Source organism: Colletotrichum destructivum, chromosome 1, assembly GCF_034447905.1.
Source record: "Colletotrichum destructivum chromosome 1, complete sequence".
Lineage (NCBI taxonomy): Eukaryota > Fungi > Ascomycota > Sordariomycetes > Glomerellales > Glomerellaceae > Colletotrichum > Colletotrichum destructivum.
In genome coordinates this window covers 834,030-857,275 of record NC_085896.1, presented here as the reverse complement: position 1 = coordinate 857,275, position 23,246 = coordinate 834,030, and the positions used below count along the sequence as shown (strand labels likewise).

General features: G+C 52.6%; 9 protein-coding genes across 9 annotated transcripts; 1 reads left to right on the top strand and 8 right to left on the bottom strand.

Annotated features, from left to right (window-relative positions):
• Positions 1 to 2,550: 2,550 nt before the first annotated feature.
• On the bottom strand, positions 2,551 to 3,464 carry CDEST_00251 (uncharacterized protein; the record flags this gene model as incomplete). Its single annotated transcript, XM_062916410.1, has 1 exon — positions 2,551 to 3,464. One exon carries the CDS (start codon positions 3,462 to 3,464, stop codon positions 2,979 to 2,981), a length of 486 nt encoding a protein of 161 aa, XP_062772461.1. The 3' UTR covers positions 2,551 to 2,978.
• Positions 3,465 to 3,590: 126 nt separating this feature from the next.
• CDEST_00250 (uncharacterized protein) lies at positions 3,591 to 4,517 on the bottom strand (the record flags this gene model as incomplete). Its single annotated transcript, XM_062916409.1, has 1 exon — positions 3,591 to 4,517. One exon carries the CDS (start codon positions 4,515 to 4,517, stop codon positions 3,591 to 3,593), a length of 927 nt encoding a protein of 308 aa, XP_062772460.1.
• A 979-nt stretch (positions 4,518 to 5,496) lies between these two features.
• On the bottom strand, positions 5,497 to 6,925 carry CDEST_00249 (Putative small ribosomal subunit protein eS19). Its single transcript, XM_062916408.1, has 4 exons — positions 6,738 to 6,925; positions 6,186 to 6,249; positions 5,799 to 6,104; positions 5,497 to 5,736 (listed from the first exon to the last, which is right to left on the bottom strand). Exons 1-4 carry the CDS (start codon positions 6,768 to 6,770, stop codon positions 5,684 to 5,686), a joined length of 456 nt encoding a protein of 151 aa, XP_062772459.1. The 5' UTR covers positions 6,771 to 6,925; the 3' UTR covers positions 5,497 to 5,683.
• A 214-nt stretch (positions 6,926 to 7,139) lies between these two features.
• Positions 7,140 to 9,610, bottom strand: CDEST_00248 (Putative zinc/iron permease). Its single transcript, XM_062916407.1, has one exon. It carries the CDS (start codon positions 8,701 to 8,703, stop codon positions 7,543 to 7,545), a length of 1,161 nt encoding a protein of 386 aa, XP_062772458.1. The 5' UTR covers positions 8,704 to 9,610; the 3' UTR covers positions 7,140 to 7,542.
• A 1,428-nt stretch (positions 9,611 to 11,038) lies between these two features.
• On the bottom strand, positions 11,039 to 12,711 carry CDEST_00247 (Putative mitochondrial distribution and morphology protein). The gene is made up of 2 exons (XM_062916406.1): positions 12,498 to 12,711; positions 11,039 to 12,422 (listed from the first exon to the last, which is right to left on the bottom strand). The coding sequence occupies exons 1-2, from the start codon at positions 12,592 to 12,594 to the stop codon at positions 11,134 to 11,136; spliced, it is 1,386 nt and encodes a 461-aa protein (XP_062772457.1). The 5' UTR covers positions 12,595 to 12,711; the 3' UTR covers positions 11,039 to 11,133.
• Positions 12,712 to 14,870: 2,159 nt separating this feature from the next.
• CDEST_00246 (Putative glutamine amidotransferase domain containing protein ChyE) lies at positions 14,871 to 15,919 on the bottom strand. Its single transcript, XM_062916405.1, has 3 exons — positions 15,456 to 15,919; positions 15,334 to 15,396; positions 14,871 to 15,246 (listed from the first exon to the last, which is right to left on the bottom strand). Exons 1-3 carry the CDS (start codon positions 15,843 to 15,845, stop codon positions 14,956 to 14,958), a joined length of 744 nt encoding a protein of 247 aa, XP_062772456.1. The 5' UTR covers positions 15,846 to 15,919; the 3' UTR covers positions 14,871 to 14,955.
• A 1,414-nt stretch (positions 15,920 to 17,333) lies between these two features.
• CDEST_00245 (Putative zn(2)Cys(6) fungal-type DNA-binding domain-containing protein) lies at positions 17,334 to 19,126 on the bottom strand (the record flags this gene model as incomplete). The annotated part of the gene is made up of 2 exons (XM_062916404.1): positions 18,914 to 19,126; positions 17,334 to 18,852 (listed from the first exon to the last, which is right to left on the bottom strand). Exons 1-2 carry the CDS (start codon positions 19,015 to 19,017, stop codon positions 17,334 to 17,336), a joined length of 1,623 nt encoding a protein of 540 aa, XP_062772455.1. The 5' UTR covers positions 19,018 to 19,126.
• A 293-nt stretch (positions 19,127 to 19,419) lies between these two features.
• On the bottom strand, positions 19,420 to 19,753 carry CDEST_00244 (uncharacterized protein; the record flags this gene model as incomplete). The annotated part of the gene is made up of 2 exons (XM_062916403.1): positions 19,420 to 19,622; positions 19,693 to 19,753. The coding sequence occupies 2 exons, from the start codon at positions 19,751 to 19,753 to the stop codon at positions 19,420 to 19,422; spliced, it is 264 nt and encodes an 87-aa protein (XP_062772454.1).
• A 2,125-nt stretch (positions 19,754 to 21,878) lies between these two features.
• CDEST_00243 (Putative Thioesterase domain, HotDog domain superfamily, acyl-coenzyme A thioesterase 13) lies at positions 21,879 to 23,245 on the top strand. The gene has a single exon (XM_062916402.1). It carries the CDS (start codon positions 21,995 to 21,997, stop codon positions 22,493 to 22,495), a length of 501 nt encoding a protein of 166 aa, XP_062772453.1. The 5' UTR covers positions 21,879 to 21,994; the 3' UTR covers positions 22,496 to 23,245.
• Position 23,246: the final 1 nt, after the last annotated feature.

The following is a 23,246-nucleotide window of genomic DNA, read 5'->3' as shown; positions in this document are numbered from 1 at the left end:
CAGATTTAGAACAATCTTCGTTCTCGCACAAGGACAACTTGTAAGTCTTCGGCGCGAGTGGAGTCGCCTCGGATGAGCCTATGCCCAAAATCCACCATTCCTCGGCCCGTTTGGCAGTGACGATCCCGTCTCTGTCTCTGTGCACCAAGAGTTTTCCCTCTAGCGTCTTGAGCGAGGCTGGCATAGTCCTGCCATTGGTTTTGTGCGTGTATTTCTTCCTTGGTTTCTTCTCTTTCGCAAAAATAGTCGCCCACGTCAGACTTTCAAGTACCCACCACATGAAGAATATTAATAGCACTTGGCATAGTTTATTTTTGCCAACGCTTATTTTCATTTTTTTTTTCGAGAAGCAAAATTTAATTATCGGGACAACGTCTTGGCGCAAGCTCAGCCGTCCCCAGTAAAAACATTTCGATTGAAAAAACTTAGAGATTCCGTTCTCAATGTGAATTCTGTATAAAGAGGAATAGTTCTTCATCAGTTCATATGACCACTCGCCTCAATAAGTCTACTCGTCTATCAAACACTACCTTCAAAAGTTTTCGCCATGTTCCGCCCCGCTCTTCTCCTTCTGCTCCTCGTAGCAACTGCGTCCGCAAGCCCAATCCGGCCACTCAATCCGGACAGTGATGTTGCGGACACGCTCAACTCTCGCGACGAGACAACTCAACTATCGCACAATTACTATTACACTCAGACAACCGCATCTCCCCCTGGCGCCGATTCGTCCAAAGTTAAGCACGCCCACGAAGAATAGTACCATTTCAAGCTTCGCCAAATCTATTCCCATGGCACTTATGTACATTACATGTTACTCGCCGGCCAAGTCACCGTCATCGCAGAGAACGGCAATTTCTCTGGAGAAGTGTGGCGCGTGAGACGGGAGAGGGAGCCGGACGAAAAAGAATGGACGCCGGGCAAATTCGGCTTCGCCAGGCGTCCTAGTCAGGCGGTAATATATGAAGGCAAGAAAACTGAGACAAGGTCTCAAGAGAAAGATTTATAGAGTTCGGTATGTTGAAACAGACTGGACATTCTTCCACCAAGAAACAACTAACAGCGGTATTAGGGACACATGGTTTCGAAGATACCCTTAACGACGCGATTTATTGAGTGCTAGATGCAGGGTTATGACGATTGTTTATAGATTTAAAAGTATTCGGTCGCTAGTAGACAGACCAGTAATGTAATGTCAGCAGTCACAGCATTCGTGCCATAGACGAAATAGCGCGGCTGACGAGAGATGATGATGATGACATCCATCATCGAGAGATTCATAATTGCAGAAGGGCTCGCTGTCTAAATCTTTCTTTCAAGTTCATGTCAGTCCCAAATGGTGTGTTCTAACTTATAAGCACGGCAAGGCATGGCGAGCCTTTTCCGTCAGGCGTACAAGCACACCCTTGGAGGTGCCGATTCCACTCAACACAGTGCTGTCTCTCGTTCTTTCGTTGGTTGAAGATGTATTGCTCGTTTTGCTGTTTTGGAATCCTCTCAAACCAAGCATCATAGAGGCTGGAGGGGTTTGGCTTCATCCACGCATCCTAACTGTTAACATTCTCGACCCCGTGAAACCGGTTAACCGCCTGTGAATCCACAAACCAAGTATAACACTCCTCATTGAAACCAATATGGGGTTTTGCATATTAAGAATCCACCGTTGAAGAAGAAAAGCCAGACTTGGGTAGCTCCCATATCTTCCCCCCCGGGAGTAGCAGCTCCGCCTCACTGAGCAGCGTGACAAGTGAGCGGAGGCCCCTCCTTGTCGATGACGAGAAAAATTGCAGAACCGACGGTTGTGGCAGGTGTCAAATTCGATAATGCCTGCGTCTTTGAGGACTCGGGCCTCGAAGACGTGGACAAGGGGCTTGAAAAAACCTTTGCCTGCACTGCGACCCCGGGAATATCTGACGGAATGGGGTTCGACTAGGGATAGGGTCTCCTGATCAGACATCTTGGAAGTGCCAGGGTTTCGCCCCCAAAGAAGTCGGAGGGTTCGGTTGTGTTGGCGACGCAGGTCGAGCGATGTCCGACTCAATGACCAGAATAAAGCTGTTTTGTCAGCAGAGCTGAGGGTTCGTTGGCTTATCAACGAACGTCTCTCGCACACGCCCTTGCTGGAATCTTGGGGTTCAAGGGACAGTCTTGTGGCGAGGACATTTACATACAGATTGATTTTGGTGTAAGGGAGCCAATTTGGATGACAACTTTTTGTATGAAGAGAACCACTGCTCGATCACCCATTTTGTTACGACAGTCATTCTCTTCGCTCCCATCCTTACTCTTTATCAAGCGAGGCGTTCAGCGCGTTCGACCAGGATTTGACACGAAGAAGAGTTTCAATTCTGGACTTGTTTCACGCTTGTCTCTCATTCTGGGCTCAAGTCCTTGTCGACATCATCGCAACTAGTCGAGCATCGCGAAGCTTCCAAGACTCCCATCGGCCGCAGTCACATCGTGGATTCATTTTGAGAAGTCCTAGGACGATATGTGTATGACCTAAACCTCCTATCTCTCTGTCATTCTCTCTCTCTCGTAGACGTCCATTCTGGTTTACAAAGCAAAAGTCTGTGCAATAGTTTTGGTGTCTGACCAGCCTGTTTCTGATGCCTGGCCTCCTTCTCAAAGTTCGACATGTGTCGATAGAAGGGACGGCGAGAATCCGAACGATACATGGTCTCTGCATCCGCAGGCTGAGAAGACAGCGTCGGAAAGAAAAGAAAAATGGTCAGTACAACAAAACCAGCCTGACACAACCCATATCAGGTCCCAGATCCCTCTCCTCAAAACTCCACACCCTGATGTCGTGAGAGAGGACTTATACGGTCGTAATCTGATTTGAGGTCTGGCTCAGCCCCCCAGCGATCTAATTTAGGTGGCGGATGCGGTTATCTCAACTGGCGAGTCGAAATCAGCATATCACCCAGCCGGTTCGCAAGTGCAGATGTCCCTATTCCAGCATTCTCTTAGTCAAAAGCTCAGTTCGGCGTGTGGTTTTGGAGTAGCAGTCGAGACATACCTGCAGACCGTTGCGTGGCTCCATCGCCTGCCGCTGCAACCTCGCGCTGCCGCCTCACCTCAGACTTGTGAGCCCGGCGACTCTTCCCGTTCTCGAAGGCCACTGATCGTCGCTCTCGGCCAGTGAGCGGACGGGTGGAGGGGCTCCTGCTCCGGGGATCCTCCCAGAAATAACTCCGGGAAGGCGCCAGCTCGTATGGATTTATCAGCCGAAGCTGATCTTCTGTAACTGGAGTCGGAGGCATAGGCTTTGTAATGGTGTCGGGAAGCCTGAATTGCTTAAGCGACGATCTGAAGCGTCGCTTGCTTCTGGGGGAAATTGCCCGTGGGCTGTCGGATTGATTTTCGTCCAGTGGTTCGGCGTTGCAGCTCTTCCGGCGGTGCTCGACCTCCTCGTAGCCGTCGAAAACAATGTTACCCTGTTGATCGATCTCGTCGATGAACATGTTGAGATCTTGCGCCTCGCTGTCAGGACTGCTGGATCTCTCTCTCTCGCCTTGGGGTCGTCCTTTGTCGATATCTCTGGCTGGGACTCGGACTGGAACTGAACCATCTAGAACGACATTCTCCTCCTAGGAGTGTATCGTAAACCTGACGCCAGTGATCCGGGCAAGTCTTCGAACAAACGGGACACATTGGCCTGAACGGTGAGGAGTTCCGCAGGGTCCGCGGCTCAAGTGAATCTCGAACTTGAGGTTGCGACCCTCCTCACGCAGAAGTCGTCCTAAATGGCGGAGGTCCTTGAGGGTCACCTTTCCCTTCTTCTTTTGGTACATTGCCAAAAGCGTGTACACCATATGCGTGGACAGCTTCTTTTCGATATGGCCTGCTCGCCAATTTCCGACATTTCCATCCGACGTCGGCTTGCTGCGTCCGTCGTAGGGCGTGCGCAGGTTGATGCGCAACAATTTTGCAAGGAGTTTGACCCTGGCTACCCACTTGGCATCAAACAGGAAGTCTTGTTTGTCCTGTTCTCGGACAGGAATAAATTCCGTCCCGCTGATGGCCGATTTCAGAACTTGAATCCGACCCTCAGAATCCCGCATCCCTATAAAGCCGCATGTCTTGAGGCTGAACTGGTTTCGAATTCTTGACTTTTGCGAGTTATTGGTAATGTACTCGACACTGGCCACAGACTGCAGAACTTGAAAGTCGGGGCCTGATGTTCGATAAATGTAGAGACTCTCACTGGCTTCCCACACGGCATAATCATTACCGTCGTGGGTGCCAGGGCGGAGAGTGCCTCCTCCGACTTGAAAGAGCACATCAAGTCGTGGATGCTCGCTCTTCATTCTCTTGAAAAAGAAAATTCGTTCAGTTAGCTTATTGTAGACGACGGTTGCGTCTTCGAGGAATCGACTCTCTTCGTTCATCTCGACGTCAATATTGACGGTAGGAGAGACGTCGGTGTTGTCCGTGTCTGGCATCTCGTTTGTGATCTCGTTGCAAGTCTCCTCGATACTTCGCGTCAAGTTATCGCAGACCACATGTTCGGTCATTGTCTTCGTTGATTCTGACAGCTGTGTGCGAAATGAGTTGAGTTCGCTCTTGAGGGGCTATCTTCCGAGCCTGAATGCTCAGGATGAGTGGAAAATATTGAGTTGGCAAGCGGTGATGCTCAAACCGTATGGTCGAAATGAGGCAGACGGATTCGGAGTCAGGATCTAGAACTGAATCTAATTAGCCAGCGATGTGAGTCAAGACGTGAAAAGCAAATGCGGCGTGATGTATGTCCATGACGTACCTGCCGCGAAGTATTGGCGGTGTGAGTAAGAAAAAGATGCCGGAAGCCGGGTAGAGGGAAAGGGCAAAGGCGGGAGGCTTGTGCTGAGACCTTGTGCAAAAAATGAGAATGAGAAGGGAAGGTTGATTGCGCAGCCGAATAAGAGACGGGTACTCGCGAAGCGCGATATGGCTTGGCTGGGTCGTGTTGAAATGAAAGAAGCGGGCTCGTTGGCTCTAGTGATGGATAATTGAGGGCGCGCGCTCAAGCGAAAAATAGATAAAGAGAAGGTTCTCATCTGTTGAGTGTTGACAAGAAAAGCACGCGATTTGGTGAGGTTGTGAGTGGATAAGTTAGCCTGCAGCACAGGAGGCCGGAGGCAGTCTGGTTTGAAAATAAATCAAAGTAAGGGCCTGGTTGAAGGAAGGAACAAACCCTCAAGGCAGGAAGGCTCGAGGTGGGTTGGTGAGGTGAGAGGTGCGGTGAAAAATGTGGTGAGGTGAGCTGTGATAGTGTGATGTGGTTGAGATGGATGTGTCTTAAGATGTCAAGATGAAGGCAGGGCCGCGATAATAGGGAGCAGCTGGCAGGAACGACCGAAACGCGCTTCAAGGACGCGTCGGTAGGATGGATAGGCAAGAAGCTCACAATACCGCGCCGGAAACGATACAAAAGAGAGGCGACGAAGGGCCAGACATAAGTTTCGAAGGGGCGCACAACATGTCAAGAAAGAATAGAGTACGACGACGATAACACCAGGTGAAGACGGAACTTGAATTTGGGTGCGGTTCCAAATGTGTCAATCATGAAACCCGTGATCCATTTTCAGACGCCTAACCCAATGCCCTTTTTGCTGCCGTAGTCCATGAACCGGAAAACCTCATTTTCACCACAAGCATTTTATTTCATCTTCTGAGAATAATGTGCGTGGGGGGGAATAATTTACTCGTCATCCTCCTCCTCCTCCTCGGCCTCAGCGGTGGTCTGGGCAATACCTTGATGGGGGGTTAGCAAGGGATGTTGTCATGCGTATCAAAACATGGTGGAAAAAACTCACGGTCCAAGTCACGCTGGCCGGACTGGGTGATGCGGCGGCCACCCTTCTCCTCGTCCTGCTCAAGGACGCCAATCTTCTCGAGGGCCTGGACGATCTTGCGGTCGACGGAGCCGGAGGCATCGACGTGGTGGGAGGGGCGGACACCGCGGTTCTTGGCGGAGCCGTGGACCTTGCGGAGACGGCCGACACCGACGGTCTTGCGGAGGTAGATGTGGCGGGCGACGGAGGCGGCGCGGACGTAGAACCAGTCAATGTTCTGGGGGGGGAGCTCCTTGGCGGGGCCGGTCTTGACGATGTCAACCCAACCTAATGAACAGGAAAAAGTCAGTCATGAGCCGCCCCAATCAACCTATTTCAGGGTGGAAGGGGAAATGGGAGTATACATACCGGGGATGGGCAGCTTGCCCTGACGCTTCAAGAAAGCGGCATACGCGTTGATGAACTTCTGCGCCTGCCCGGAGAAAAACAAACCAATTAGCATGATTCCGTCATCAGAAGTCTTTCGACTCCCTCGCGCCTGCTCCGTTTCCTGAGATTGTGTTGTTCTCTCCTGCCCAGGTGTCCCCCCTCGCCGGTCTGCCGTTGCCCTCGAAAGCCAAGCCATCTCTCAACACGCATGCACCCTCTGCCGGCTTGCCCACTCCCCGCTCTTAGCCGTCGCGACAGCCGCAAGATTGCACCATGAGGGTATGTTCCAACTCCTCATCGATCCTTTCAAGCTTCAGGGTGTGGTCGGCATGCGGGCGGTGCTAGAATCGTGGTCGCGATGGTAGAGCACGATTGCTAGTTGGATGGCTCATGGTCTTTCGAGGCGACAGCGCGGTGTCATCGGGAGGTACCGAAGGATCGAGAGAAGTTCGCAATTCGAGGTTTCGAAATAGTGTTTTGTTGTTCTGCTTCCGAGAGAGGGGTTCTCGGGGCAGCGTGGTGTTAACCTACATCGACATCGCGGACGTTGATTCCACCGGCCATTTTTGCGGTATTGATTGGGTATTGAGGGAGAAGGGCGGACTTGGGTGCGGGCGCTGGGCGATGGAAATTGGGCGATGAGGTCGGTCGGTCAACGAGAGATTATTCGCAAAGGCGAGCATCCGGCGATGGGAAATTTTTGGTGGTTGCGCGCGAGACTTGGCGCAGGGTTTGTTGCCCTGGGACAGAGCGGGGCATCACGTGTCGTGTGTCTGAAAAAATTCTGTTGGCGGCTTGCCAGTCACCGAAGCTTCACCTTGATTACCTAAGACGATCTCTCGTAAGCGTGGGGCACCTGCTCGTGTGGGGTTCGACAATCGAGGGGTTCGGAGCTTCTGTGAACGTTCGTTCTGAGACACACCAAGACTGTCAAGCCACTTTGCGGTGTCCTGTTTGAAGCCCAGTTCCAGGAAGCTCGTGATGCAGAACCGCACCTCTTTGGTTTACCCACAATCAACATCATTAAACATCGCTAACCAGGCTGACATGAACATGGCGTCACCGTTGACATGCGCAAGCATCTGAGACCAACTCGAATTCACTCATTCTATCAATGTTGTCCTTGTGCTTTAGAAGCCTATGCAAAACTCCTTCTCATGCAAAAAATCCAAAGTGCCCTCCGAAGCGAATCTTCCCCGCCATGCAGTAGAGGCAGGCTCACAGACTCAGGTATCATTCTCAAACCATTTTTCCCATTACCCATAACCCGTCTCTTAAAACAGTCTAGCTCAGTCCAGTGCACACGATAGTGGCAACCACATTCAGCTCGTCATGGTTAAGCCCAGTTGGCCAATACAGCCATGACGCAGGCACCGAGGGCGACGCAACCGAACGCAAAAAGCTGCACCTTGAGCGGCGAGTTTCTCATCTGCGGGTTGAACATGAACTCGTGCGCCAGCAGCTCGACCAGGCCTGTGTACATCAGGATACCGGCGCTGATGGAGTCGAAGATTCCGTTGACGAGAGTTTGCGTCTGGGCGCTGTTCGGCTTGGCGGCGATACCGACGGCAATGGCTATAGGAGTCGACAGACCGTAGATGGTGGCAAGGATGTGAGGCCACCAGCGTCCGTGAGAAGGCCAGGTAGCAGTGGCAAGACGAGAGCCCAGACCGAGGCCCTCGAAGAACTGGTGGAACGTCAGGACGATGAGAAGAACGACGAGCTCGTCGCTAGTGGCGAGGACCAATCCGATGAAAATGGAGTGGAACACGACACCAAACTCAAGGATGAAGATGGCGATCAGCTGGCCGGCAAGACCATTGTGGCTGTCTCCCTCCTTATGATCGCGAGCGTGGCCAAGGTGGTCTCTTCCGCCCGGCGGGTAGCTGACATCATCCGGAAGTCCTGGCACCTTCTTGGGGTCAACAAAGCCGGCACCTCTCTCGACATCACCCGCTTCGTGCGGGCAAACATCGCTAGCGCTCGTCCTGTCGGTTGCTTGATCCTTGGACTTGACCGTAACGGTACCATGGCCCAACTCGTGATTGTGGCCGTGGGAGAATGCCGAGGACGCAACGTTGGAAGCAACCATCTCGATCAAGAACATAACCATGACAGTCATCAGGCCGATGGCAAAAGCCCAGTCGTACTCGCCCAGCATGGGTGCCAGGCATTCGTTATGCAGGGCCTCGACACCAGGAGCCAGAAGATGCATCCAGGCGGTTGCTATGATGACGCCGGTACCGACGTACTTGAAGATGAAGAAGGTCATCTTAGGGACGTGCATCCTGGTGGTCCGGGCCAGAAAGATGGGCAGAAAGCCGCCGAGAAGCGAGGCGACGAGAATGATGAAGATGGAGGCGATACGTAGAGGCTTGTTGCTCACGTCGACGGCGGCGGCGCCGCACTCGTTGACGGCCTCTTCGGCCCCGGCCCCAGCACCCTCATTCTGGCGGAGGGCGAGGAGCTTCACTGCGGAGATTTCCAAAGAATTCATGTTTGCTGATATTGTTGCAGATATCTTGAGGATGGAATATGACGGATGTTTGCTTTATGACTCTTTACAGGAGCCGACTGGGTCAAGCAGTCGTCGGAGCGAGGCAGGCACCCTGAGGGATGAGGCGCTGCGAAGAGGTCGCACACGTTGAACGTCGTGGTACGACTCTGTTGGTGATAGTGACGGTATGCCCGGGATAGGTGGGCGGCTTTGGAACCTGTGCGTCTGCGAGTCGATGGTTCAAATGCCGGCCGGGTGTGCGTATCAAGGTAACACAGGATTGCCGAATACGTCGAGCGCGGGGCGCGGAAGCATTCAGTCGCACGTCGTAAGGCGGAAGTCGCTTTGGAAATGGATCCTTGCAGGTCTTGGCTGGCAGCTTGGCGTCTTGGTAAATGGGGAGAAGTGAGGCTCTGGGACAGGCGTTGGGCAGTATATAAGATGCGCCAAGAGCAGGGGATCTTGTCGATTGGAGAAAAGAATGCGAAGTCTTTGGGAAAACGTGGTGGTGTGCGGCGAGAAGAGAGATGTTGAGAACCCGGATGGTCGGTCGCGGACGGGGGTTAGGAGGGCATAAGAAGGACGGAGGGACCCCCCGCTTGAGCACAAGGGGACTCGAAACGACGAGGACGGAGGAACCACAAAAGGGTCGGAAACCCGGCACCTTGCAGGACGAAGGAAGAGACAGAGAGTAACAGTGGTAACAGCAGTATCTTGTTTCGTCGGCGCCGTCGGTTTTCTGTGGTTCTCCTGGTGCGCGAGCTGATGGAAGGGAGACGTCAAGGTGGGTATGTTGTCTCTGTCTCTATCTCCCCTGTTTTTTTCTTAATTTTCTTCTTCGGCCGATGTCCTCACAGGGTCCAAAGGTAATCGAGCAGGGCGACGCGAGAGGAGATTTTCGACAGGGAACCCAAAGTCTTGAAGGTTGATAAAGTTTCGGCGGTTGGGTATTGATTCTGCGGTCATACCGCGACAGGTTGGCAGTGCCATTGCAAGACCGGGAACTGTTGACCAGAGCGGCGGCGCAAGCACGGATGGGCACCAGCGGTCGCGCAAAATGGAAAATGAGAACCTTGATGGCCAACCATGGACTCGGGTCCACTTTCGTACCTTGTTCCTACGTCGCTGCTCTTATCGGAGAGACATGGAGTTCTCTGTACAGAAGCAGCTCCTTGTAGCTTCCGCATTCACCCAAGCCCGCCAAGCAAAACGATCCCAGCTGTGAACCGCCAGGTGCAGCACCTGCTTTCTCAAATTCATTTACCATGATGTTAACAATACGGTGACAAGACAACTTACGCAACACCAACACGATCCCATATTGAACCCTCGATCAGCACCAAAGGTACGTACAGTCAGTCATCATCCATGCCACTTCGTTCCCAGTTCGCTGGCAGCCCAAAACTGGCACCATCCCTGGCCCGTCGCGCTAGTCCGCGGCTGCTCCACGCCATCAGATTTTGATCCCAGATTGCGCAGCATCCCATTGGTTGGCGAGCTAGCCATCAAGGTTCTCCACACGAGCTTGACCATCAAGGTCCTCGCGCTGATATCGCAGCGTCAGCAGCATCAGCAGCAACCGTACCCAAGGCATCCTAATCCCGCGACCGCATGACTGTGTCTCGCACTGATTTCCGATCATACGTAGGCTGGCACACGAGTATAGCGGCACATATGATCATGTCGGGTGCTCCGCAGGATTTCTTTGGCACTATTTGGATTTATTTTGAGTTTGGAGAATTTTAATTTTTTTCGCTTGGAGCGGTGCCGTGTAGGCACAACATCGGCGAGTGCGGGTACTATCTTGGAGATATCTCCGAGAAGTGTATCCGTACAATGTTTGATGGCATCCACTCAAACCATCAGATATTCAACCTAGTCCAGACACCCGCAGCGCCCTCTCTGTTGATCGTTGATCGCTCAGTGGTAATATCCTGGCGTGAATGCACGCAAGATGTCTTTCGTTGTTGATCGTCCCATCGCCAAGACAGCTTGGCCACGATATGTCCTGCCAGTCAAGCTTTGGCCAAGCCGGCCGCTTGTTTCCGTCGGTGGTCCTACAGTGAACGACCCGGACGTTATCGTGGTCCTTTCTTCGCAAGCCATCGTGCTGTCCATACTGCTTTCGGCGATGTCCCTTGATGCCTCCCGGCGTGGCTTTCCCGGCATGATAATCGGCATAGACGGCGTCGCACTCCCTCGCCCCATCCCATGCAAATACCTACGGCGTCACTTCGTGTTGTGCCTGTATGGCGTATGACCCATAGCTGCGACGCCGATATCAAATCCAACGGTTGCAAAGGCGGCGTTACCGAAGACGCCCGCCCGCCCGCCCACAGTTCAACTGCCTGAGATTGCGACCGAGAGACCTCGGGGCCCAGCGTCGCATCGGAAAGAATGTGCCGGTGGGTTCTCAATATCGCGGTCCATTCATGACGAGAACTGTATTTCCACCCCCAGCGTGCGGAATGGCGAATCAAGCTTGCGCAGGTCGATGGCGCTGCCGAGGCTGAAGAGGAGAGACTTGACCCTGCCCTCCCACATGATCCCGATTTTCATATTCTGGTCCAACCGCGCCTTGATGACATTGCCGTATTCGTCCTCCACCGCCTTCGTTTCATCCGACGCAGGGTCATCCAGTCTCCACTCCATCTTCGCCTGAAAGCTGCGCTCCCTCGGCTTCTCCTTACGTTCCTCGTCCCTGTTGCCGGCCACGACGACGGGTCTCAGCTCCTCGGGTTCAGGTACGCCCTCGGGCTCATCCAGCCGCCACTCCAGCTTCGCCTGGAAGCTCCGCTCTTTCTTGACGAGGCTCTCGGCCGAAAGTGCCGGCTCAATGTTGCGGGTCAGGTTTTTGCGCCACAGCTCCATGCCCACGGACCAGTCGCTCTCATAGCTGTACACATTGAAGTCCATCCTCGTCGCGAGGCTGCAGTGCTTGCCCGCCACGACAGCGTAGCTGGCGCTGATGTTGCCCATCAGGGGGTTTAGCGTCAGCGTCGCCGTCAACGGTGTCCCGCGATGCTCGGGCAGCGTCGCGAAACGGCCCCCGAAGCTGACGCCGCCCGATTTGTTCAATGTGCCATAGTATATCTCGCCGCCGGCGCTGAATCGTCCGTAGATCCGCTCCTTCGCGTCCTCACCGACTCCGACCGGCTTCCCGGTCGGCCGGCCGCCGGAGCGCAATTGTGGTTGTTGGTTGTTCTCCACGTCTCCGCCAAAGTTGTACATGCCTCGGAAGCCGAGGAGGCCACCGTCCGATGAAGCAAGGCCCTCGACGGCATACCTGCCAACGTCATATTGGGCCAGTCCCAGCAGCGTGCCGCCGTTGCGCAGAAACTTGCCCGACACCGCGCTGAGTTGAAGCTGTAGCGCGGGGGAGATCCGCTTAACAACGAGAGCCTCAAGCATGGACTCGGGGAGGTAGAGACGGCCATACAACAGCGATGCGGCGGCCGGGCTGAGCAGGGGGTATGGTGTCGCTTCGATTCGGGGCGGGAGGTCGGCGAGCGGTCGGTAGGCGCGCAGCAGCGCCGGTAGCGGGATGACATCGGATTGAGGGACAAGATTCGCACGGAGCGGCACGGACGAGTATAGGTACGAGATGGAGCCGTCGACAACGCCGACGGAGCCGAGCTGGTATGACGTCGCGAAGTGAGGGGTCGCCAGAGAGGAGAGAGTGAGACGGAGGCCTTGCGGCGTCGGGAAGTTGAGCAGTGCTGTGAGCAGTAGTGTGTGTCAGCTAACTTCGATCGTCAGAGGCAGCAAAGATGTCGCGGAAGCACCCAGCGTACCATCCGCAGTTGCGTTGAGCGACGAGTACGAGTTGTCGCGGTTCCAGCCAGTCGCCTCGTAGAACGCGCTCTGCACGTAGCTCATGAACTCGCGCATGGCGGGCGGATCTGCAGGGTGGCGTTACTGAGCAACGTGCTCGTGATCTGCTATTTCTGTAATGTCATTTGATTCGAGAGTGCGCAAAAGGTCCTTTGTCCCAGTCGTCGTCGAGGGCTTGGTGTGATAACCTGTCATCGCAATTTCTCGACGTAACCATCCGAGGCGGGTCACTGTCTGTTACGTGTGATTATGTAATCATTCTAGACACAACAGGATTGAGATATTGAATCGCAAAAAAGGAGGTATCAGGGCCCAATTATTTGTACTTTTCTGGTGTTCTCTCGTTCGGGGAGTTTTTCTTTCTTTTTCAACTGAAGGAACGATGGTTTGGAAAACAGGCTTGTGTTATGCTCCCATGCTGTGATAGTTGTCATCCAGGTCTGGTCCGTACCTTAGGTATTGGCGTCAGAAGTGTTCCGTGATGCTGGGATATTCGTTACACTACCAAGAGCATCTGAAATAAATCCAGGTTTTATATCATCGACCAAAATAAATCCCTCTTGTATCTTCTAAGCCAATTCTACCCTCATGGCGTGCTTGAGCTGGCCCCTCGAGTGCCAAAACGGTTTATCTATGACTTACACGCCGGACAATGACCACTCCTTAGTACGGCAGCCGTCTCGATGATTCTTGAATTAAAAGGAGTAGACGTAAAAAAATAACTCTTCGCCATGTGTTTACCGTTATCTCTGAACCCGACAGAGACTACTGTGTTCAACAGTAGACTACCTTTTTAAACCGAGTCCTTCACTATCATGTCCCTTCCCTTCGTCTTAGTGGTCTCGCTTAGCACTCGAAGTTGGCATCAAGCTTACCTTTGAGATTGTTTGAAAACAACATTGCAAAATGGGCTTACTGACTGGGGTAATCCTTTTTTTCTTCACTAGACAGCGCTAGTATCTCCCGCATGAATAGCCGCGGGTCTTTAACAGTAACACTGACTTGTGTGCTCAAAGTGTGCCCAGTCCAAGATTTTGGTTACAGCCCAGCCATTCTCACCCTACTGTATGGCTGAGGTTTCTAGCTTCATGAGCTTTTAAGTCGGTCTTGGAGAATAGCCTGTCAAGCTGAGCTGCCGGCCGTACGTCCTTCGAGTCCACGATGTGCTGCAAGCCATCCTCATGGGTCGTCGATCCCCGCGTACTCCCACACAACAAACGGGGTTGCCAGACTATTTTGTTCCACTTCCCTCCGGGGAAACGTCTCGAGCCTAACAATTCTTCGACGAAAAGCGATAGGTTGGCGTCACTTTATGGCGACGTAGTACACCATCAGGATCGCAGACGGATATCTCGTCAAACGGGCTTTCTAGCTGAGCCTATCTCGCCAGTTGATCCCACTCTTTCGGCGCCGCTGAAGTACAGAGCGCCCCACGGGTGACGTCGTTGAAGTTGTCTTGACATGGGTCAAGGTGAGAGTTATCATCAGTATATACCATCTACTGACCTCACATGAGAGATTATGGAGGAGATCATCAACAGAAACTCATTCGCCTACTTAGTCCTTCGTGCGTTTTCCGCCGCCTTTTCACGTTCCTGATAAATCAATCCCCTCCTCAGTCAGCAAACATGGACCGCCGGATAGCATAGGAAACATCTTTTACCTCGTTTGTTACGCCCTAGTTTTTTCTCTATAATTATTCCTCAAATTTTATCACAAAATCTGGGGCTTTTTTCTTGAAACAGTCAGTGGTCTTGTGCTAAGGGCTCTGGCATATGTTGCGCATGTTCAACCGTATCTCAAAAAGCAGAAGTTCCTCGAGTCACGTTGTCACCCTCTCCTCTCATCTCACGCACCACGGCGTTGAAAATGAAAGGGATTTAGTGGACCCAATTTCAATATTCACGGTTGTTCAACTGTCACCGCTAACCTGTCATCCTTCTTACCCTGTACATCGCCACTCTAACCATCAGTCTCGCTTTCTTCCGTGCGGCTATCTACCCCTGTCTCGCCCGTATCATGGTTGTTGTGGCTGCTATGTGTCTAAAGGTACTTCATACCAGCCGGCTCTATCAGGGCGCTGGGACGAGGCCAGTTTCTAAGATTCAATCAAGAAAAACACCAAATCGCCAGATTAATGGTCAACCTATTTGAATAGCATTACCTCCTAGCTCAATTATGAAAGCCCATGCTAGCTTTCCGTATTGTGTTCCCTACGAAGATGTTGCCCATTTGCTTGTTTCAAAATCTTTCCTTCTTTGTGTATCGTTAAGTCTTCAAATAAAACTAGAGAGCACTCAGGGGCATGAAGCACAGATAGTTGTTAGCTGGTTATTTTGATTGGTGTGTTACATGGTGTAAACTTGTTGAATCAAGGGCAAGTAGCAGCTCAATGTTTCAGTCATTCGTTGTATTCTATTATGAACGAGCCCACTCTGCCACCTTTTGGAAAATCAGCTTGGAATCTTCTTCGCTCGAGGACATCTCTGCGTAATAACGCTGAAGGTCCTCCTCGGTAGGCAGGGTCGCTCTGTAGTATGGGACATCCATCTCAAAAAGCTGACGGGACAGCTCGCCATAGATCTCGGGATGCCCCTGAAGGGACAGGACCAAGCCTGAGTCGGAAAAGAGAATTTCGTTGTCGCTTGCTAAGGGCTTGAAGCCATCTGGAACCTGCTGAACAAACCGCTTGTGGAATTTTGTGATTTGCTTTTTTTTGGTTTCGAGGTGTCAGCAACTTGCGTTCCCACAACGCTGGACTCGTCGAGATGCTTGGAACGGATTTCTCTGGCTTACCAATGTGTCCTTGCCAAAGACCCGTTTCCCGTCATCGTTCAATGTAAGTTGTTCCACGCCGACCTATAAAGCTTTCTGTTAGAATGGATGTTCGGCAAGGACTCTGCATGCACGGCACATACCCTTGGATGCTCGAAGCTTCCGATTTTTCCAGAGAGCGCAGTTGCGATTGCTTGGTGACCCCAGCAGATGCCGAGCAGTTTCGTTTTAGCAATGTGCTGCTGCGAAACCACCTGCCGAATCCACTCGAGAGTCGTGTTGACCCAGGGCTCAAACGATGCCTGGCACAGATTGCTCAGTCCGCCGGTGATGATGATGAGGTCATAGTCTGCAGGGTTCGGCAGGTGTCCGTCCTCCTTCATCGGCCTGTATGTGTCAATGACCGCATCAGGCGTCTGTCGCAGAATGTTGTCCCGGAAGGACAAGACCATGCCCCGATGTTTCGGCTCGTCGATCTCATAGGCTTTGACGATAGCGACCCTGAGGTGGTTTGTCTGCGGAAGTGAACCCATTTTTTCTTACTTCGCCGAGATCTTTGTTGACTTCTGATCACTTCAACGGTATCTGAGGGGGAAAAAATGTTGAATTCGACTTATCGGACAGTTGGCATATGTAGGGCTCGGGAAACTAAGAGAGCGCGGGCTGAGGCCGCGTTCTTGACTCAACATCCTCGGAGATTCGGAGTGACAGATAAGCCAGCACTCACTTATCCACCTCCACAAAGCCGGCAACGGCTCCGGCTAACATCGGGCACCCACACCATCTTGCGGAATCGGTCATTTGGAATAAGGATCACGAGATCCCCCGAATCCATACAATTACTAATGGAAAGAAAATATTCACTTTACTCAAGATGGGGTTTCGCTCTTGTTTGTTTTATAAGACGTAATATCTGACAAACACGCCCTGTAGCGTTTGTGTGGATGAGTGCATTTGACTCGCGGCAAAGCGACTTTGCCGGTGGTTGGCGTTGACAAGTTGACGCAGACCCTGGATTTTGGCTCCCCATCGGGTATGGCTTTGCATGAGCTGAGATTCCGTGTTCTCCCGTGATGCACGCATGCTCCAGTCAATGTGGTTTCTCTGAAGCCACGTTTGGACCTCTCAACTGCATGATCTGGATCCGAGGATTTTGGCAGTGTTCAGCAACCTGCCCCCCGAGCGGAGCGGCCTAGTACCGCCGATCGTCGGACAGTAGGTTACGGCTCCGATTGCCTTAATGGGGAAATCTAGGCCGCCACTTCCGGAACCGTGGAACTCAACCCCGGGAAGTCTTACAAACAATTTTGTGCCCGGCGACTTCGTGAAAGTTGCTCAAAGTGCAGAGCCCACAACAAGCTGCCTGTATTCTCACAACAAGCTTTGCAATTTTCTCGTCATGTGCAGACGCTTATTTAGATTACTGCTTAAGTAAGAGAAAAAGAAATCTTCATGAAATATCGCACTGCATGAGGTCCCATGATTACCAGTTGCGTAATGGCAAACCATCCCTGAAACGTACCCTGCGCTTTTCCCCTCAAGATCACCCTTGAACCCAAACACAAAGCTTCTTAACGTCTAGCAGTCTTACTAACAAGCTGCTCCCCGGACTCGGGCCTTCTTGGTCCACATCCCCGCATTCATGCCTCGTGGTGGATCCGGGAAGGGCTTGAGCTGCCCTAAAGAAGTCGACATCTTGGAAAATTTCTTAACGAAGCAAATTGTCTCTGTGGCTCAGTCGGTAGAGCGTTGGTCTCATAGAACTCTCTATGACTCTGTCTTCAGACATGGATATCCAAAGGTCGCAAGTTCGAGCCTTGCCAGGGACATCTCTTTTGCCATTTTTACCCCCCCAAAGCCATGGTCATCATGTTAGTCGGGTCGCAGACCGGTCAGCTTCTCTCTCGGTCCCGATATCCAGGCAACAACAGGTTTGCTTGCAGCTACGAAACGTAACTTTGATTGTTCTGGAGGCCCTTCCTTCGTATATGCTCCAATTCGTTTTTTTTTTCGTTTAAAGATCAAAGAATGCTGAAACTTACACCGCTATATATCCACTTCGACGCTGCGGGATCCCACAGTTTCTTTTGCAGCCTGACCGAGTGCTCGCGGAAGACGACATCGCATTCTGCGATGTGACGCCGCTCGTCGACGGCATAACCAGCGGATGTCATCCCGTTCAGCCATTCCATCATAACCAGGAATCCGTGCGTATCCCAGAGACCGTCACGTCTGGGGTACTCTTTGAACAGCCTGATAACATCGTCCTTCACTTCACGCACCGCGCACATGAGAAATGCGGACCCGAGAGGCCACGTCGGGCTGTCTTCTAATGTGAACATCTCCCCGTTCGGCGCGAGGAGCTGCCGGGCGGCCTGCGCCGACAAGAACTCTCGGCTGAGCGCGACAATATCACAGAAAACCGGCGTGACGCGGCCGATGTCCTCCACATCTGTCCACCCCGCGGTGCGTATCCCGCTCCACATATGCAGATAGTGAATCCTCAGACTGAGCGCCTTGAGATAGCCTGCGATATCCGTGGCTCTGCCGGACTCTGCTCTGATGGCAAGCGGCTGAAATGCTAGGTTCCAGGCGTCGAGAAAGCGGGCGAAGCTCCGAATATGCTGCTGAGACTTGGGGGATGCGTAATCCGGTGGCGGTCGCTGGACTGTTGTGGCGGATGATCCTTCAACCCGAAAACCGGTATGTAGTGGCGCGTGGTGCTCGAGATGATGTCGGACAATATTCCACCATCGGCGAGCCGTCTCCAGATTCGTAAAGACCGAGGGCATCTCCTGGACGGCATATCGCGTCCTTCGTCCACGACAGCACCACGGCACTCGACTATCCGTCTCTTTGGGGTGAGTGCCGCCGTGACTCCAAGATTGGAGGCCAAAATGCTGGAAGCTGGTCATGACCTCGTCAAGCAAGGGGCTCGGATCGACACCCTGAGGGTTGTACTGCTCCAAGATTCGAGAGCCGTGGTTAATGTGGCTCAGCCCGGCTGCCTTGTTCCCCCGGAGGCTCTCGAAGGTGATGAACAGGAGACATGCCAGCAAAGTTCTCTCAGGCGACATAGGTGATGTGTATAAGAGATTCAGAGCCTTGCCATAGTGCATGAGCGAGTCTGAAGTGAACCTCCCTTTGCCAAGCATTCGCTCCGTTCTCGTGCTCCCGCCGAGGGCCGACGCGCCGATCGCCAGGGCAGCGTGTTTTATCGCAGGATCTTTCCAGGACAGCTGAGGAATAACTTGTGTGAGCAGGTCAGACTGAAAGAGCACCGTGGTTCCAGTGAAGGCGAGCCAGTAGTCGAAGTGGTCCTTCTCCAGCTGATCGGCGAACACGAGAGACGTGTAGTTTGGCTCCAAGAGAAAGCCGTTGTCGGCCTTCCTGCCAGCCAATCTCGGCAATATTGGTCGAAGTTGAGCTGAACGTGAAGGTTTCTGTGTTGCGTTACTTTTGTAACCCCCGCAATGGCCTTGATACTTGAGACACGCTGAGCAGGCCGGCCTGCCTTCGTCGCACTTGACGCGGCGGTGTCTGTAAAGGTAAAACGTCAGCCCCAGGTCTGAATGCGTATTAATACTACACCTAGCCATACCTGCAGGTGATACACCCAGTGCGAACTTTGGGCTTGCTGGCCCTTGTGAGTTGGGGCTTGTGGTCAAGGGCGAACCTCGTAACAAGGGGGACATGATTCGTCATGCTGGGTAGTTGGTGCTGTATGTGCTTAATCCGTAAATGTGGCTTGCTTAGGACAACACGTAACCCGTATGGCCCGGTCTACTAACTTTTCGCGGATTCAAGTCTCTAAAATATGTTTAAAAAGAGATGAGAAACGACAAGCGGCGAAAAAGGGGGTTAATGAGCCCCTCTACCGATCGCAGTCAGCACTAGGCCAGATCAGGCTCAGCCAATGCAACTCGCATCTTGGACTGTTGGACCTTCGGCACCTTCGCTAGCACGAGGAAAGAAAACATAAAGACAGTAAATATCCACTCGAGTGAAGGGTCATGTTTTATTTTGGTTGAAAGCACAGATACTCTGTTTCCAATGTTTCCATGACCCCTCAAGCTCTTTGATCATTGTTCCAACCTCAGATCAACCTCAGAGAGTCCCCGTCTGTCCACCAGCGGTGCAGGTATCAACTTCCCTCCCCTGGTTGAGGATAGACTGCTCGTTGGGTGGGATGAACTGGACACAGCGGCCGAACTGGTCGCATTCGCCGTCCTGGGCACCCACCGAGCATGCCGTGCCAGCGTTGCCGAATAGGGCACTGCCCTTTCCGTCGATGAAATTACGAGGTACAACTGCCATTGAGCCCAGGTCAGTCAGGTCAGTTGACACTTCTAGGGAACGAAGAACTTCCAATGTTCTTACCTGCAGCGGCGTTGCCCACAGCGAAAGCAACTATGGCGAGGAGAACAGAGTTGATCTGCATGGCGAAATTTTGGTAAATTTAAATGCTTATTGGGAAATGCTTGAAAGTTGAAATGCACCTGGCAATAGAGAGACAAGAAAGAAGGATATAAACTGATGCAATCGTGTTGGTGATGATACCGAAAATGCTTGGCTTGCAGAAACCTCTTTGAACAATCGCGTGATCCATTGATCTTTATACTAGAAGCCCCGATTTTTTTCTACCCATGATTGAACGGGTCTATGAGTTCTATCGTCTACATAACCTTAACTTCTTGTTGATCATTTCTCTTACTCCCCGTAGCCATAACTTCTCGTGCATGACTCCCTCAAACAGTCTCGAGACACCCAGAATTAGTGGCAGTGGGTAAAAACGACTGTAATAATACCTTATGATATTGGCATGCCCCCCTTCTCCTGAAATCCAGCCTCTCGGTTTCGGTCCAGCTCGTTTTGGACGATGGGGCCTAACATGATCTGGGCAACAGTTGTTTCCTTTACTTGTGCTTCTAAGAATCCTCCAAGTTATCTCCCCTGTATTATACAGGTCTTGGCTCGGTTGCACGGCAGATTTTATCGTGACATCAGCTCAAACTACAGGGATCAGTCGTAGGGTTCTGAAACAACTGCAGTCCGCATCTTCTACACGCCCCTGTACCTGTACAGGCGGCCTGTCAGGTAAACGCAAGCCAGCAGCTGACCTGTGCCCTCTACGAGTACGTGTCGAGAAGATTCTTCTAACATTCGAGGCGGCCCCTGAACGTGTGTCTCATTCGGAGTCTGCCGCACGTATTGGGGTGAGTGTGACTTTCATGCTTGTCGAGTTTGTGCCAGCACGTTTCATACTTTCGAAATGTTAGCGCATAACATTATTTGCAGATGGTCGTCTTAATTCGTCTTCGACAGCTGCCATCCAACCCGGGAGCACCGTCATGCCAAACCTTGTTCTAACCCTAATCTGAAAACCCCGGGAGCAGGGCTTCAAGGGTCGATCTTGCGAGCAGAATGTACAGCCGATGTCGATGTGTAGTGGTACCAGACGACAATTAGCATTGACCCTTTCAAACTGTCTAGTTTGGAGACGTTTGGCATCAAACCCAGTTATGTGCATTTCAAAACGTGCCAGCTTTTACTTTGTTGAGGCGAAATGAGTTGGGATAGTCAGTTTCTCAAAGTACATTCGTAACAAAACGTTTCGACCGGAGCATGGTGCTGGTCGCGATTATTCTGGTGGCGTACTCCTTAAGCCGTTGACCAGATACGAGTCGATGAAAAAGAAAAGAAGGATTGTGTCGACGCCAATGAAAGAAGTGGCGGCGTGAGTGACCGCGAGGTGCGCATTGCGCTCCAGTGTTCAGCCGTAGGGATACAAGCCAATGAGTACCCATTAGGTTTGCATCCATCTAATCCACGGGACTGAAATGGGTACCCATAGGGGTTATGGGTTGGATGGGTTGAATGGGTTGTGGGTTACGGGTTATGGGTTGAGGTCCCCATGGGTTGGGGAATTTCAAGTCTAGACAGAGACGTGAGGAAGACTGAGAAGCTTTGTCGGGCGAATACTAGCTTTGACACAAGTCACTTGGTTTATACAATGACGAGCAACCTGTGACTCTCGAGGCTTGACACGACGTGGGCAGAAAGGCATCAAAGAACCCCCCCCGTATGCTGACACTTGGAAGCCCCACAGAACTGGAATTTCCTTAATCGTCGTTCGAGACAGATGTCAGGTGTGAAACGGGACACTTAGACCTACCTACTCGTACCTAAAGAGATTGAACCAGAATCTGTAAGGCTGCATCATCTCTGTACGCGATTTCGTCGGAGGATCGCCCGACTGGCGTGACGATGCAGCGGCATTGCGGCGGGGCTTGACACGCTCTCCAGAAGCACTGACCCGTCGAAGAAGGGTATCGTTTGCGGGACGGAGCGCAATGGGAGGTAGTAAGTGGCGATCGAACATCGAACGGCATCCCCCCTAAGTGCCTAATTTCGACGCTCCGGAGTGTCACCGGAACGACGGTGCCGCATTGAACGAAGAGTCCGGGGCCGCGAGGGGCCGATCTCGGACGGAATCCGCCCGACGGCCGGAGAAAACTTCCTTCGATGCACGGGCCTGCGCCCGCCAAGTCTGTCTCACTCAACAACTCACACTTCCACCCTCACTCTCACTATCATTTTCGCCATCGGCCTCATCACGAACTACTATTCCTCAGTCTCGCTCACTCCCAAACTAGTCCAACTCATCGAGACCGCGCACAGCATGTCCTCCACACCGTCCCAGCCCCCGCCCGCCCCCGCCGTCGCCGCGGAATCGGACCCGGCCACTTTCGCCCACATCGAGAACTACATCTCGACGCGCTGCAACGCATCCCCCATCTACGCCTTCCTCTTCAACCCGGGCCTCCGGCTGACGCACGCCTCCAAGGGCCTCATCATCGCGCGCCTCCCCGTCGCCGCGAACCACCTCAACACCGCCGGCAGTATCCACGGCAGCGTCTCGGCCACCATCGTCGACTGGGCCGGTGGCCTCGCCATCGCGTCCTGGGACCTGCGCGACGCGACGGGCGTCAGCGTCGACATCAACATCAGTTACCTCTCGGGGGCGAAGGTCGGCGACGAGATCGAGATCGAGGGCCGCGTCGAGAAGGTCGGCGGCAGCCTGGCATTCACGCACGTCAACATCTACAAGGTCGCCGCTGACGGGACGCGGGGCGCCACTGTCGCCAATGGCCGGCACACCAAGTTCGTGAGGAGCCGGTGATGGTGTGCGTGAGAGGTGGAGGGGACAGATCATAGACTTTGTTTGAAGCGCAAACGCAACGAGCACCATAGAAAAGGACTAACGACGATTCGGCAAATGTTCATCACATTGATCAATGTAGCTGTTCACTCGACAATGGTCTGATAACGGCTTGTGATGCTGCATCGTGGACGGAACGAAGGCGTTCAAAACGACGCGGGGCTTTCAGGTCCACATGAACTCGCGCACATGGCGTTGAGAACCTCTTGGGCTTGAGAGAGCGATGATGAGCGCTGCGCCCCCGCGACTGTTTTAGAGATATTATTGCTTACGGCCAATCGTATCAGAACGTATTGTTTCAAGCCCATTCAATCAAATTGGAAGTCAAAGCACCCAACGGGGATAGTTTCTACGAAGAGAAAGGGCATGCTCACGGTCCAGAGCCGTTCTATGCGCCTCCTCGAAACTATAGACAGCGAGGCTTGCAGGGCAGAAAATTCTCCATGGGGGCTGTTCCTGTCCCTTGGGCTAGTTCTTATCTGTGTTCGTATATACGTTACAGACACACGTCCCCTGTTTTCGTCCTTCTGCTAACCGCAAACCTTCCCTTTTCTTGACATTCCAACACATCCCTACACTCAGGCAATCAGTATCAGATTCCCGACACCACTGCCGCCGAACTTCACCCTTCCAGTGTAAGTGGTTCATCCGGTGATGAGCAGCTGGCGTCCTTCTCTCCATCTCTCTTTGGCATGTCGACCGCTTTGCCGCA